Raw genomic sequence first — 17,069 nt, forward strand, 5'->3', positions numbered from 1 at the left:
TCCAGGTGCCATTTGCCTCCCTAATCCCTCATCATAAACACAGAGCCACTTGTGGGAACCAGCATGGCACCTGTACTCACTACCTAACTTGCTTACACCATGCCCTGTCTCCAGCTAGACCTGCCTCAGTCCCAGTACTAGAGATCCCCTCCCCTAGAAGACCCGAACAAACCTTGCCAACACTGTCTCCTGATTTTCCACTAAGGATATGTGCACTTGTTAAAACTGTGCCTCCCTCCCACACATGCTTTGTGTAGTGGCCCTGGCTGGCCTGGACTTCACCATGGCTGCACATTTCCTTGGAGGAGGACCAGTGTCACCTAGTGAAAGGTTCATATCCTGCCCACGACTCACAAGGGCAAGAGAGTTTCCTAACTTTTAGAGTAAGCTGACTTTCCTAACACACATAAACAGACACAGAGAATTAGGCAAAATGAGGAGACAGAAGAGTATGTCAGAAATGAAAGAAGAGACAAGACTACAGGAAGAGACCAAAGCAATGATTATAAGAAACATGCCCAATATATAATTTAAAACAATGATCATAAAGATGCTCAGGGGACTTTAGAAAATAATGGAGACATCACGGAGACACTTAACACAGAAATGAAAAAGAACCAACACTGATGAAGAACACAATAAATGAAATTAATGAACTAGAAGACAGACTAATGGAAAGCAATCAAGCTGAACAATGAGAGAAAAAATAATTATGTAAAATGAGGATAAAATTAGGGAACTTGATGATTCCAACAAGCATAGTAACATTTGCATTATAGGAATCCCAGAAGGAGAATAGAAAGAAAAGGGGTCAGAACATTTATTTGAAGAAATAATAACTGAGAATTTCCCCAAATCTAGGGAAGGAAACAGGTATCCAAATCTAAGAGGCAATGAGATCCCTCAACAAAATCAACCAAAGGACGTCCACACCAACACATTCAGTAATCAAAATGGCAAAAAGTAGTAATAAAGAAAAATTCTAAAAGCAGCAAGAGGAAAGAAGATGGTTACATACAAGGATAACACCCCCCCCCCCCCATAAGGCTATTAGTGGAATTTTCAGCAGAAACTTTGTAAGCCAGTGGCATGATATATTCAAAGTGTTGAAAGGGAAAAATCTATAGCCAAGAATACTCTATCCAGAAAAGATATCATTTGGAATAGAAGAAGAAATGATCAATTTCTCAGACTAATAAAAAACAAAGGAGCTCATGACCATTAAATCAGGCCTACAAAAAATAATAATATTTCCACTCTGAGTGGAGAAACCATAATTAAGAGAATGAAAATTAGGAACCACAAAAGAAGTAAAAATAAGTATTTCTGTAAAAAAATCAGTCAAGGGATTCACAAAATAAAAGGATATAAAATATGACACCATATGCCTTAAACATGAGAGGGGAAGAGTAAAGAATGGGGTTGGGGGCACCTGGGTGGCTCAGTTGGTTGCATGACCAACTCTGATTTTGGCTTAGATCATGATCTCAGGGTCATGAGATCAAGCCCCACTTTGGGCTCTACACTGGGTGTACAATCTGCTTGGGATTTTCCCTCTCTGTCTGCCCCTCTCTACCCCCACTCACTCTTTTTCTCTTGAAAAGAGAAGAAAAGAAAAGAAAAAGAATAGGTTTGAACTTAAGCAACAATCAACTTAATACAGACTGCTATATGCAGAAGATGTCATATACAAACCTAATAGTACACAAATAAAAAATAAGTAATAGATATGCAAAGAATACACAGAAAAGAATCCAAATATTTCACTAAAAAACCCAGCAAACCATGAAAGAGAGAAAGAGAAGAACGGATCAAAGAAAAACTATAAAAAACATAAAACAAGTAACAAAATAGCAATAAATACATATCTATCTATAATTACTTTGAATGTAAATGGATTAAGTGGTTCAATAAAAAGACACGGTGATAGAGTGGATAAAAAAAACAAGACCTATCTATATGATGACTACAAGAGACTAATTTCAGACTGAAAAACACTTGCAGATTGAAAGTGAAGGGATAAAGAAACATTTATGATGCAAGTGGAAATGAAAAGAAAGCTAGAGTAGCAATACTTCTATCAGGAAAAAATAGAATTTAAAATGAAGACTATAAGAAGAGACAAAGAGGGACACTATAAAATCATAAAGGAAACAATACAACAAGATATATAACAATTGTAAATATGTATGCATCCAACATGGAAGCACATAACAAACATAAAAGATGTCATCAAGAGTAATACCATGATAGTAGGGGACTTTCACACTCCGCGTACATCAATGGACAGATCATCCAACAGAAAATCAACAAGGAACCAGTGGCTTGGAATGACACATTGGACCAGATGGATCTAACAGATATATTCAGAACATTCCACCCTAAAGCAGCAGAATACACATTCTTTTCAAGAGCACGTGGAACATTCTCCAGAATAGATCACATATTAGGCCACAGAAGAAGCCTCAACAAAATCAAAACTACTGGGGTCATACCATGCATCTTTTCTGAGCACAACACTGTGAAACTAGAAATCAATGACAAGAAAAATCTGGAAAGAACAAATACATGGACATTAAATAACACACTTCTCAACAATGAATGGGTCAACCAAGAATTCAATGATAAAATAAAAAAAAATATGGAGACAAATGAAAATGAAAACACCATGGTCCAAAATCTTTGGGATGAAAAAAAAAACAAAAAAGCCCCCCCAAAACCCAAATTCTTTGAGATGCAGCAAAAGCAACTCTAAGAGGGAAGTTTATAGCAATACAGGCCTACCTCAAGAAGAAAAAAACAAAAAACAAAAAACAAAAAACCCTCAAATGAACAACCTAAACTTACACCTAAAGGAGCTAGTAAAAGAAGAACAAACAATCCAAAACCAGTAGAAGGAAGGAAATGATAAATATTAGAGCAGAAATAAGTGTTATAAAAAGCTAAAAAAAAAAAAAAAAAAAAGAGAGAAAGAAAGAAAAAAGAAAACAAATAGAAAAGATCAATGAAACCAGGAGCTGGTTCTTTGAAAAGACCAACAGAATTGATAAACTTTTAGCCAGAATCATCAGAGAGAGAAAGAGGCCTCAAATAAACAACTTCACAAATGAAAGTGGAGAAATAATCAACACCTCAGAAATACAGATAATTAAAGAGAGTATTATAAAAAGCTGTATGCCAACAAATTAGACAACTTAGAAGAAATGGATAAATTCCTAGAAACGTACAGTCTATGAAAATTAAATCAGGAAGAAATAGAAAATTTTAACAGACTGATTACTGTTAAAGAGATTGAAAAAGAAAAAAAAGACTAGGACCAGATCATTTCATAAGTGAATTCTACCAAACATTTATTTATTTTTTTAAAATAAGATTATTTATTCATTCATTCATTCATTTATTCATTCATTCGTTCATGAAGAGACACAGAGAGAGAGGCAGAGACACAGGCAGAGGGAGAAGCAGGCTCCATGCAGGGAGCCCGATGTGGAACTCGATCCCAGGTCTCCAGGATCATGGCCTGGACTGAAGGTGGCACTAAACTGCTGAGCCACCCAGGGTGCCCTCTACCAACATTTAAAGGAGAACTAGTACCTATTCTCAAACTATACCAAAAAATAGAAGGAAAATTTCTAAATTCATTCCAGGTCATTATCACCCTGATTCTAAAACCAGATAAAGACACCACAAAAGAAGAGAACTTCAGGCAAATATCTCTCATGAACATAGATGCAAAAATCCTCAACAAAATACTAGCAAACCAAATCCAACAATACATTAAAAAAAATTATTCACTGGGACGCCTGGGTGGCTCAGAAGTTGAGCATTTGCCTTCAACCCAGGGTGTGATCCTGAGTCTCAGGATCAAGTCCCCCATCAGGCTCCCTGCATGGAGCCTGTTTCTCCCTCTGCCTGTGTCTCCGCCTCTCTCTGTGTCTCTCATTAATAAATAAATAAAATCTAAAAAAAAAAAAAAAACTATTCACCTATGACCAAGTGGGATTTATTCTTGGTATGCGAGGGTGTCTCAATATTCACAAATCAATAGTGAGATGTCACATTAATAAGAGAATGGATAATAACTATATGATCATTTTAGTAGATACAGAGAAAGCATCTGACAAAGTACAAAATTCATTCATGGTAAGAGCCCCCAACAAAGTAGGTTTAGAGTGAACATACCTCAAAACAATAAAGGTTACCTATGAAAAACACACAGCAAACATCATATCTGATGGGGAAAAACTGAGAGCTTTCCCCCTAAGATCAGGAATATGATAAGGATGTCCACTCTCACCAATTTTATAGTACTGGAACATAATACTATAACATAGTACTGAAGGTCTTAGTCATTCAGACAACAAAAAGAAATAAGAGGCATCCAAATTGGTAAGAAAGAAGTAAAACATCTACTATTTGCAGATAACATAATACTACATATTGAAAACCCAAAATATTCTACCAAACAACTACTACAACTAATAAATGAATTCAGTAAAGTTGTAGGATACAAAAATCAATGTGCAGAAATCTGTTGCATTATTATACACTAATAATGCAGCAACAGAAAGAGAAATTAAGAAAACAATCCCATTTACAATGCACCAAAAATAATAAGATACCTAGGAATAGGCCTAACCAAAGAAGTGAAAGGCTTGTAGTCTGAAAACCATAAAACATTGATGAAAGAAATCAAAGATGACACACAAAAAAGGAAAAGCATTCCAGGCTCATGGACTGGAAAAACAAATATTGTTAAAATGTTGATACTACCCAAGTAATCTACACATTTAATGCAATCCCTATCAAAATACCAAAAGCATTTTTCACAGAACTAGAAGAAACAATCCCTAAAATTGGTATGGAACCACAGAAGACCCTGAATAGCCGAAGCAATTCTGAAAAAGAAAAACAAAGCTGGGGTGTCACAATTCCAGATTTCAAATTATATTATAAAGCTGTAGCAATCAAACCAGTACAGTAGTGGCACAAAAATAGACACCTGGATCAATAGAACAGAATAGAAAACCCAGAAATAAACCCACATCTATATGATCAATTAATCTTCAACAAAGTAGGAAAGAAGATCCAATGAGAAAAAGTCTCTTCAACAAATGGTGCTAGGAAAGCTGGACAGCTATGTGGAGAAGAATGAAACTGGACCACTTTTTTATACCACACACAGAAATGAACTCAAAAAGGATTAAAGATCTAAATATGGGGCCTGAAACCATAAAAATCCTAGAAGAGAAGACAGGCAATAATGTATCTGACATCAGCAATAGCAACATTTTTCTAGATATGTCTCCAAGGCAAGGGAAACAAAAGCAAAAATTAACTATTGGGACTGCATCAAAATAAAAAGCTTCTGCACAGCCAAGGAAACAACAAAACTAAAAGGCAGCCTACAGAATGGGAGAAGATGTTTGCAAAGGACATATCCAGTAAAGGGTTAGCATCCAAAATATATAAAGAACTTCTACAACTCAACACCCCAAAAACAAATGATCCAATTAAAAGATGGAGAGAAGACACGAATAGACATTTTTCCAAAGAAGACATCCAGATGGCCAACAGACACATGAAAAGACGCTCAACATCACTCATCATCAGGAAATGCAATTCAAAACTACAGTGAGACATCACCTCACACCTATTGGAATGGTTAAATTAAAAAAACACAAGAAATGACAAATGTTGGCAAGGCTGTGGAGAAAAAGGAAACTTTTGCACCGTTGGTGAGAATGCAAACCGGTGCAGCCACTGTGGAAAACAGTATGGAGGTTCCTCAAAATGTTAAAGACAGAACTACCCTGTGATTCAGCAATGATGCTACTGTGCATTTACCCAAAAAACACAAAAACACTGAGTAAGAAGGATAAATGCACCCCTATGACTATAGCTGGATTATTTACAAGAGCCAAATTATCGAAGCAGCCCAAGTGTGCATCGACAGATGAGTGGATAAGGAAGAGGTGTATATTCCACGGAATACTATTCAGCCGTAAAAAGAATGAAATCTTGTCATTTGCTACAACAGGGATGGAGCTGCAGAGCCTATTGCTAAGCAAATTAAGTCAGAGAAAGACAAATGCCATATGATTTCACTCATATGTGGAGTTTAAGAAACAAAACATATGAGCAATGGAAAAAGAGAGAGAGAGAGAAACCAAGAAACAGAACCTTAACTATAACGAACGAACTGGTGATTACAAGAGGGGAGGTGGGGGCGGATGGGTGATAGGTGATGGGGATGACGGAGCGTGATGAGCACTGGGTGACGCATAGATTGCTGAATCCGTATATTGCACACCTGAAACTAATAGAACGCTATGTTAACCATATTGGAATTAAAATAGAAAAAAAAGTAAAAAAAAAAAAAATATATATATATAGCCGAGTCAGTACAGGCACAGTGCATTACTTTGCTAGTCTCGGTTGGTCAATTGCTGTCTGATAGATATCAATAAATCTAGGCAGACAGTAAGACAAGCTTCAAAAGTATTGAACAATCTGGCCTATTTTCTCCCAACAAAGTATTATAGGCTGATGGATACAGATATCTGGAGAAATGACAGGAAATTAACATGAAAGAGAAGTATTTTTTTTTAACTTTACATGAGAGATATAGAATTAGCTATAAAGTTGAGGCTGATGAAAAACTTGGCCAAATAACAAACATTTACATTTTTTCCAGCTCTGACACAGTATACACTTAGAATTAATTAATTCGTTTTAGAATTAATTAATTTAGAGCATAAAAGACTCTTTTAAAGGGCCTAAAAATGATCCAGCTGAGGGTTTTTTAAATCTCCTTAAACTGTGGGAATCCTTGGTTTAAATATCCCTCGGGAAGGCCACTGTGTAACAGGAGCTGTATCACAGTTGCTCTGTTTGCAGGAAAAGGAAACGAGGAAAGAGGGGGATCTGGGGCCCTTTGAAGGGACCCCTGGCAGTTTTCAGTGAGCACAGATTGAGAACCCATGACCCCATAATACGTAGGTGGTACAAGGAGATGACACGTACTGTCTGAGGAATTGAAACTACCCAATAGTAGAATTGGGACTGAAACTCCATTCTATAAACTCCGGTTGGGCAGGATGCTGGGAGTCCGGAGTTATCACCCAGGTCCAAGCTAACAGCGTCTCTCTTTATTACGGAAGCCGAGCACTCTCGTTGCAAAATTCCAAACCTTGCAGAAATACATACAAGATTCCAAAATTCCAAACCTTGCAGAAATACATACAAAATTCCAAAATTCCAAACCTTGCAGAAATACATACAAAATTCCAAAATTCCAAACCTTGCAGAAATACTTACTTTAAAACTATGCAAGTTTCACTTTCACTCTCCACTTTTTCACCTCCATCCCCAATCAGATTCTTCAGAGAAAACTAGTGGCGATATTTTGATATGTGTCCTTCCAGAACCACCCCCTTTTATAGACACAGATGTGTAAATCCTGTTGTGTCCTCGTTCTTCTTAGCCGGCTCTGTATTTCCTTTTACCATAGTACTTAACACTTGCCAACACCCCACATCATTTGTTTGTCCTTTCTATTATTTATTGTATGTTTTTCACTACTAGAGTCATCTCTGTCAACCTAAGGATTTTGCCTGTTTTGCTCACTGACATTTCTGAAGTTCCTAGAAGGATGCTGGCATGAGTGGGCACTCAAATATTTGTAGAATTAATGACAAATGAATAGTTAAAGGAAGAAGAGATAGAGCAAAAATGATTTTGGGGGCGGGTAGTGAGACTATCCTCTATGATTCTACAATGGTAGATACATCCAAATAATGTAATATTATTTATGCAAAAAAGAAATGAGCTATCAGGCCACCAAAGATGTAAAGGAAGCTTAAATGCAAGAAACCAATCTGAAAAGGCTACTTGGAAGGCAGGGGGCTTGGGGCACCTGGGTGGTTCAGTTGGTTAAGTGTCTGACTCTTGATTTAGACCCAAGTCACGATCTCAGGGTTGTAAGATTGAGACACACAACGGGCCTCCCACCACGAGGAGCCCCTTAAGCAATGAGCGCTGCACTCCGTGGGATTCTCTGCATGGGATTTTCTCTCCCTCTTTCTCTGTCACGCCCCTGCTCTCTCCTCCCCACCCCCTGCCTCTCTCTCACTCTCTCTCAAATAACTAAATAAATCTTTACAAAAAAAATAAATCTTTTACCAAAAAAAAAAAAAGAAATTAAGAGGTTTGATATGAGAAGGAGAATCATACTCAGAGTCTCTGAAATGGCATTATGTCTCCCACATTTGGGGCTTATTTTAACAGTGGCGTAATATTTTAATGGCTGCTGGATAACCAATGCGAATATTTCATATGAAAAATGATGTCTCCCATCAAACAATTTATTTTTAAAAGTCCATTGAATTTTTTTTCTTAAAAAAGGAAAAAAATGATTTTATGATTTTTTACTCGTCTCTGATATGGACAAGGACAAAAATGTGAGCAGAGAAAACAGAGGCATTTGGTGTCCTTCATGTAATTCTTTTTCACTTATTCTAAGTGGATCTGCCAACACATGACATGAGATTGTCTGCTTTAGGCCGACTTATCTGCCGTTTGTAAACACACAACTCTATGAAAATAGACTGTAACACAAATAAACACCTTCTAAATGATCACTACCGGGACTCCTGATGGCCAATTAGGTAACTGCCCGTATTTTTTGGAAACACACTTTAAAATCCCCCATTGTCTGAGGGTTTGATGGTTGTTGTAGATCAAACAAGAGGAAATTAATTTTTTTTTTTTTGCCTTTTCCTATATCGTATCAAAACTCTTCACCAACCATATAATTTCCTTTCAGTTTCCTTGGCTACCGGCTCTTCATCATAAACAGAGCTCAGAAATAGGGATTTGCTCAGTTTTTAAATGAGATTTGATGATATCCAGGGAGCATTTTGTTTCCCTACAGGGCATATGCTGCCCGCTTCATAATGGAAGCAACTGGAAAAATAACATTCGCTTCCTGAAATTTCGTTTGTGGCAAGCTAGCCTGGAATGGGCCCTTGTGCTGGTGGCCGTCCGTGGCTCGGGACCGTTTCGTACAGCACTGTATGCTTTGGAGTGAAGACAGGCCCCAAACAAAAAGAAGGGATGAGCATGAGCTGCACTAAAAACAGATTAAGAAATACTAACTACCGCTAGAAGAACATGATGCCGTATCTTTTTATTTTAAAAATAATACACTCGGACGAATATATTTAAGAACATGACATCTGCTACAGCAAACTACTTCTGCTCCTAAGCACTTCCTCCTCCTTTTCTCTTTCTGTGGCTACCTTTAGGGCAAGATAAGCCAAAATGAACTCCCACACGTTTTTGCTCCGTTATGAATTTACTTTTACTTCTCTTTATCTATTAGTAACGGCTCCTTACACCCATCCAAGGCGGGTACTATATTAGAGGAACTGGCCATTTCAAGGGTTTAGAGGACTCATTTGATTCACAGGCAGATACTCACTCCTGGATTTCCAAACAAAATGGCCCGAGTGTACGTGTGCTCACCAATTTTACATTGAACTGTTTCCTATTCGGATGGATATATTTCTCATTCACAGATATATATCAGATAAACCAACATGCAGGTAATCAGCACACCCTTTTATTCAATAGCATGGCCGGGGCATTTTTCTTTACCTATTTGAATGGTCAAAGAAAATAAGACTTTTTCTTTTTTCCTTTCTTTCCTTTTTTTTTATTTTTTTTTTAGAAGTAGTTTTTGAACATATAATTAAATGAGAAATAAAGTTATCTGGTGTTCTCTAATGGAACTTTGCAAACAGTTAAGTTGGGTATTTAAATGCGTCCCATCTTTACCAGTGATGTGGTTGCCTGCTGGGGACCTTGCAGCTACTCTGTTGGGGATGAACAAGGGCAAGTAACCTATGGTAACTCAATCGAAGAGTTTGGAAGAGATCGTTCCAAAAGAGTTTGGAGGTCTTCCTTCTATTTGTTTCATAATTAATTAAATGTTATTACTTAAATGTTTCTCATGGGACGTTGAGGATGACTGGAAGCAGGATACGAGTGGCAGGAGAACGTTAAGGGGAGAACCTGGCCACCCTTATATCTATCTTCTTATGACTAAAACCCACCCTGGAGAAATGGGAACTGCAGGTAGGTAATCCGTGATAGATTCCAGGGGCTCAGCCAGTTTAAGCAGCTGCCTTTAGCTCAGGTCATAATCTCGGGGTCCTGGGATCAAGTTCACATCTGGATCCCTGCTCAGCAAGGGGGCCTGCCTCTCCCTCTCCCTCTGTCTCTCCCCTGCTTATGCTCCCTCTCTCCTTTTTCACTTGCTCTCTCAAATAAATAAATTAAAATATTTCAATAAAAAAATTCCAAAGCACCAAGAAAAATTCTCTAGAATTTTTTCCTAACCAGGGTTCTTCACACAGGTTTTTCCACACCAGGGTTCTTTTTTTTTTTTTTTTTTTTTTTTTTTTTAATTTGCCAGATATTCTTTTAATGAGAATTATAAAAGACCAAAAACATTTTTTGCAAACTGCCTTTTTTTAAACAAATGATTTGCTTTTGATTACAAATACTGTGTAAGACGATGCCTTCTTCTGCAAAACTAATAAATACAAGAACAAATTTTAAACATGTGATTTGTCCAAGATATTTCAAAGAAAGAAAAAAAGCCTGATTTTTTTTCAGTATTAAAAAAAAATCAGTATTCCCTAATCTTTCAAAGAATAAGTTTAAAGGTATGACTCAACTGGAGAAAGAGAGAGACAGACAGACAGAAACAGAGACCATCTTACAGCTGCTTTAAATAGCTTCTGATAATTCTTCTGCTGTTACCTTTCCTTTCTGGAACTTGTATCTTCTCAAAAGACTTGAATGTAAAATATTTCTAATGAACTGATTAATGGGGGAAAAGAAAATACGTATTGAACACATAATGTATAAACTTTACCATAAACAATTATGCATATCAAAAAGACACTAACTTCAAAAAGGTACAAAAAAAAGTGAGGAAAACCTTGAATTACAGAAAAGAAATCCAATTTATTTAATGAAAAACTAGAATTAATAAAAATTAGCAAATACACACAAAAAAATATACACACACAGCAGCACTATGTATTGACTTACAAAGGGGAAAAGCAGTGGTCCAAGACCACTCAACATGGCTTGTCAGTTAAAAGAAAAAAAAAACCCACACACAGATACACACACGCGCGCACGCACACCAACACTTCACACAGGGACCCACTGGACCCTATCAATGAACTGAGGCACCAAGGAGTTCGTAGTATCTTCCTATTTGCTGTTTTTCCCACTGAGATTGTGTGGGAAAGTTTGAGGATTTTTCTCTGCCTCCAAATCTTAACTGTCCTCATGGATAAATGATCCTAATCCTATGACTGAAACAATCTATTTTTAGGGGGGGGTGAACTTCCTCCAGAACCACTAAATGAATATTATCATCACCCCCCAGATCGGACCAACCGAGGAGAAAGAGGTAAGGACTGGCTTGATCATTCCAACATGAGGTTGCAACATTTCAATAAGAAAACTTTATCTGTAATTAATTATGAAACAGCACCTACTCCTTGAAATTTTATAATTAACTTTTATTTTCGTATATTCTTATAACTGTTCAAGTTGAAAAACCACCTCATGTCGGTCTATTAGAGAAGAGACGACATTACCAGCTTTGAAATTAGCTTTCTGCAAGTCAGGCTTGCTGATATGCTCTACAGATGGGATGTATTTTCACCCAATCGGGGAATACTTCAAAGCAAACCAAAGCAGCATTGATGGGTTCTTGTAAGCTTTTATTTCATCCTTTATAGAACACTAGTGATGGGCCAGATTTTCAAGAATTTATTTCAATATCATGCATTTTTGGATTTTTTTTTTTGATTTTTTTTTAAACCTCCAATCATATTGGTTCACATAGAGGAATTCCAGGGATTCAGGTATTTAAAATGCCCTTGGGCTGATGAACTGAATTCCTTCAGTCTTGTAAGTAAATACAATCCGGTAGTGATGTGAGAGCATCACTGACTGTAAATACCTAACTTTCCCTGCTTGGCTGACCTGTGCCCGGGCCAGAGGCCTAGAAGGCCCAGGGGAGAGTTATTGACTTGGGAATAACAGGCTCTTTCATACCCCAAATGACACTGCTGACCCAACCTCAGTAAGACCTGGGGTTTGACAATTTTTCTAGACATGATGATAGATCTGTGCTGCTGTATTTATACTCTCGCCTGTCCCCTCTGTAATTAATATCATGCAATAATGAGATGGCTGACTGAGGCTAAGAATGGCATTTGTGACCTTGATTCACCTCATCCTGAATTCTGCTGGGCTGTGACTAGTGAGGTTCCTGTTCTTTCAACATAGTTTATTACTAAAGTATTAGGTTGAACCCTACAAAAGTGATGTTTTTGTAGGTCAAAGTAGGGGGGGGTCAGTATTGGTTTTTTTTTTTTCATACCTATAAAACGCTACCAAAAGAACTTCTTTTTTTTTGAATTTTTTTTCAGTATTGTTTTTTTTTTCATACCTATAAAACACTACCAAAAGAACTTTTTAAAAAAAATTTTTTTTTCAGTATTGTTTTTTTTTCATACCTATAAAACGCTACCAAAAGAACTTCTTTAAAGGGTTGTTTTTACCATTTTCTTATGGTATAGACATCATGACATCAGTCTAAAATTATTCCTAATACTTCGTTGCTGCTGTTGTTGTGTCCTGCTATTTGTCTTTTTAACTCTAAATGTTGTGGAAGTGATTTTTATGTTTCTTCCCTTTGTTTCTCGATTATTTTTGCATAATTCAGCAAGGAAAACCAAATATGCCTTTTTTTTACACCACCAGCACATTCAACATAATATAGTTTCTAGGCCTAAATCTTTCTTCAATAAATTTTTAAGGAAAGAAATGCGATACTGTTGAGCTGAGTGATCTCGTGACAGCCAAGCAAAACTGTGTCAGCCAGATGACTGCTGGCATTCTCCTGAATGGTTTACACAATCTCTGGAATAATAACAACACGTCCCCTGCAGTCAGCGTGAGTCCTTTCTTGGTAGATGTATTCACAGTGAATCATATAAATCTTCAATCCCTCACACATATCTCTGTGCAAGGAATTTTCCGGGAACTTCCAGGAAATTATAAAAATGTGAATAAATTCCAAAATGTCAACTTAAAAAAAATATATACTCAGCTCTAGGTCACTCCTGGTAGGAAACATCAAAAGAAAGTATCTTTTGATTTTTGTTTTTAGTAAAGATGATGGATCCATTCAATATTTTGGAGGAAAAAATCCAAAGCACCCTCAAACCCCTCAAATAATTCAAGGCAATAAGAAATATCACGTGTTTTTGACAACTAGATGCTTGAAGTAACTGCAGGACCTCCGCACATTTTCACAACATTAAAAGTCACTGCATAACACAACTTCAATGCTTTAAGCCACATTTAAAAAAGAAAACTATTCTAGCAGATGGAAGTATAGCTGACTTTATATTTGCTACAAACTTCCTCTTTTAAGCTGGGAAATTCGCTTAACCCCTTTTATATTAAATCCTCTAACCTGTGCATTAAATAGAGTATTAGTGAAACGGGAAATCATAAAGACTTTATGTTGAGTTTTATTGATTTTAGTTATTCCCAAATCTTGCTATACCTAATTATCTAAAACTTATGTTGAATATGAGCAATACCACTTTTATTGTCACCATCAAAAAAAGAGTTTTAAGAATCTTAATCAATGAATTAATGTAAACACCTCTGAAAATGTCAGATTCTAAAGATCCAGACAATATTTGTCATTACCAAATGCTTGAATCTCCCTTTCCCTTTGTTAGCACAATAGTCTTTCCTCTGCTTCAAAATGGGAGAAGGGGTAGTTAGTAGAGTATGGAAAAATAGGGCCTTCCTAGTACCGTCCACTTAGGGGTGACCGCCAGCTGGTGGATGAATATGAACTGGAATCATCATCTTTTCGCTGCGTTTCTTTCTGGAAGATACGCTGTCTAGCTTTTTCAATGTGGATGTAGCCAGTGAAGAGCTGTCGTGTCCAACAAGAGGGCTAAGGACCTTCATCTTAATCTCCAGGGAGTAGCATGACTGCTAACTGAGAGAGACTCTAGGAAAAGCCTAATTAGCCGATAATGCCTTCAAAGCATCCCAACCTGTTCAACCCACTCTCAGAGGATGAGCTTGCCCCAGGCACTCTTCCACCTTACTACCTGTGCCTCAGACCTACCTACCGTCTTTTCCAGGACCAGGGCACAAAACTTAAGAAGCACGAGAAAATTTAGTAGTCAAAATAAGTAATATTTTTCAAAAATCAAAATTAATACAAAAAGTTCACCATGAACAAAAGATCAAAATTGTAAACGGGAGACATGATCAACATTACTCCTTGCTCCTTTGCCTCTGCTCCAACATGGCTTCGCAAGACATACTGATCTTGTCTTTATGTCAAATTTTACCCAGTTTTTTGGCACCTTCTTCAATTGTGCACCTAAAGGAAGTCCTGGTTCCTGACCTCTCTTTCTTTGTTCTCTGTTTTCTGACTAGCTCACACCCTCACTGGTTCCTGACATATATCACCTCCCAATTCACTCTTTTCTTTCTGTTATCTTCAAGAGGCCAGGGATTGTGACTGTGTGAACCTCACAGAAAGCTGAATTTTTAGCACAGTGCCTGGCACACAGTCACTGCTTTATAAGTGCTGTTGAACGATTGGGAGAAAAATCTCTTGAAGCTCAATGCTGTGCATGGCTTCCTTCCATGGTTACGTGGTTAGAAAAATGTCACTGGCTGGACCCCTACACCAGAGCTTGCTTTAGGGAACACAGACCCTTTCTAGGATTTCCCTAAACACTAGGGACAGAAAGCCAGGAACAATATAAATTGAGGTTTAAGAAAAATCAGAGTTGGTGAACTTAAGTGCACCTCATGGATTCAAACAGAAATTAAAAAGATGATTGACTTATTAGGGGGAGAAAAAAGCAATTAAAATACTGTTAGGGTGTTTCAAGCAATCTATTTTGCAAAAAAATCCAGGGTATGGCAATTTTTATGATTTGAGCTTTTTTTTTTTTTTTTTTCTCCCCAGCAATGTCTGAAATTTCTCAAAGTTAGGGTATTCAGAGCACATACCTTCAATGGTACACTGATCAGGGACTGGAATCTTCTTTCCGATTTCCACAGCATATGCTTTTACCTTGCTGAAGTTTTCCTTTAAATGCAAGTAGAGCTTATCTTGGTATTCTACAGGACTTGCAGTTGTTTCTGGAGTTTCTTCCTGGCAGTTTTCTTTAACTGTTTCTGGCAAATTCTCTGATTCTGTGTACACAATAGTTGGGTGTGAAACTGTAGAGTTTCCCAGCTGCGATCTGTCAGAGTTTGCCTTAAAGGGTGACTTGTCATTTCCTTGGCTAAGTGGGTCTGTTTCTGAAACAAAGATGCTGGCTGGCACATCTTCACTCTCTACAACTTCTCCATCGTCTGAACTCAGGCTCTTTGTTAGCACGGTGTGCAAAGCCAAGCTCTTTGACCTGCAATACAAGCAAGAAGCCAAGACAGGTAAAGAGGTTGAGCTAGCATCCACTGAGAAGGAAAAGAAAGGATAATGATGGTGGGAAAAATTACTTCCTTTAGAGTGTGAAACCGAAAATTGGTGCTGTTAAGAGATTTGATAAAAACACAGACCAGCGACAAGTTATGTAATAAGCCAACGCTTTGAAGATCTAGGCCACCTCTAAAAACAGATTTAAAAATCAATTTCATGGCAAAACTAACTGGAAAATGGCAGACTTACATAGTTATATTCTTTTTTTTTTTTTTCCTATGTCTGCTTCTGCTTTTTCATCAGAAAATAAGAGAGGCTTTTGACAGTCATTCTCGATAGAGCACATTTATGTTTTAAAAAGTATTTTTAGGGCAGCCTGGGTGGTGCAGTGGTTTAGCGCCGCCTTCAGCCCAGGGCCTGATCCTGGAGACCCAGGATCGAGTCCCACATCGGGCTCCCTGCATGGAGCCTGCTTCTCCCTCTGCCTGTGCCTTTGCCTTTCTCTCTCTCTCTCTCTCATAAATATTTTTTAAAAAATAAAAAAATAAAAAAGTATTTTTAAAAAATAAGCCATAGGTTTGTTTTCCTTTTGTGTTCTCCTTTTAGCATAGCAAGCTTCTTTGGATAATGGACACATGGTGAATGCCATTTCATTCATGAAAAGATGGGGCTTTCGGTGCTATAGGAAAATATTTAAAAACCACCTCACAACAGTGTGATAATAAAACCAGTAGCAAACATGAAGTGCATACTTAAAAAAAAAACCAGCCAAGGAAAATTTATACCTGTTAAATCTAATGTCTTTTCTTTCTTCCTTAGAAAACTGGCCCAAACTATATCTTCTGATAGAGCTAGGAGTATTGCTCTCAGCATTTATTTTGTCTTCAAAAGCCTGTATTTTAACTTGCAGCTTTTCATGGTCTTCATTTTCAGCCAAAGTGAGCTTGATTTCTTCCAGCTTCTCGGGGAATTCAACCTCAGTACTGGGTTTTTTCCTGAAGGAATAAAAATTGCATTAGATGGCAGTCACATATACCTGCAGAACAGTGTTACTGTCTATTTAACTGCTTCTTATTCAAAACAGAAAAATTTACCCAATAAATTTATTATTATTCACTTAGCAAATATTCCTTAAATAACTACAATGCACATAATTTTATTTTTTTAGATTTTATTTTTAAGTAATCTCTATACCCAATGTGGGGCTTGAACTCACAACCCCAAGATCAAGAGTTACAATGTTCCACCCACTAAGCCAGGTGTCCCCCAATTTTTTTTTTAAAGAAAATTATATTTGTTCTAGTTTCCAACATCTACATCATTTCTGTGGTAGGAAATGTGCTCATTGTGGCCACCATCACTGCCAGCCCGTCATGGAGGCCTCCCATGTACCTTTTCCTGGCCTATCTCTTCTTTACTGATGGTTGCTATTCTTCTATAAATATTCTTAAACTGATTATAGATTTACTCTATGAAAGACCATCCTATTGAATGAGTATATGAC

General features: G+C 37.2%; 1 protein-coding gene across 1 annotated transcript in view; it reads right to left on the bottom strand.

Moving 5' to 3' along the window:
• Positions 1 to 17,069, bottom strand: part of VEPH1 (ventricular zone expressed PH domain containing 1) — a 220,850-nt gene that overhangs the window by 91,546 nt on the left and 112,235 nt on the right. The window contains exons 9-10 of the mRNA XM_049099858.1: positions 16,351 to 16,560; positions 15,154 to 15,551 (exon numbers count right to left, since the gene is read on the bottom strand). Coding sequence (XP_048955815.1) covers positions 15,154 to 15,551; positions 16,351 to 16,560 — 608 coding nt within the window. The remainder of the gene's footprint in view (positions 1 to 15,153; positions 15,552 to 16,350; positions 16,561 to 17,069) is intronic.

This window comes from Canis lupus, chromosome 23 (assembly GCF_003254725.2).
Source record: "Canis lupus dingo isolate Sandy chromosome 23, ASM325472v2, whole genome shotgun sequence".
Lineage (NCBI taxonomy): Eukaryota > Metazoa > Chordata > Mammalia > Carnivora > Canidae > Canis > Canis lupus.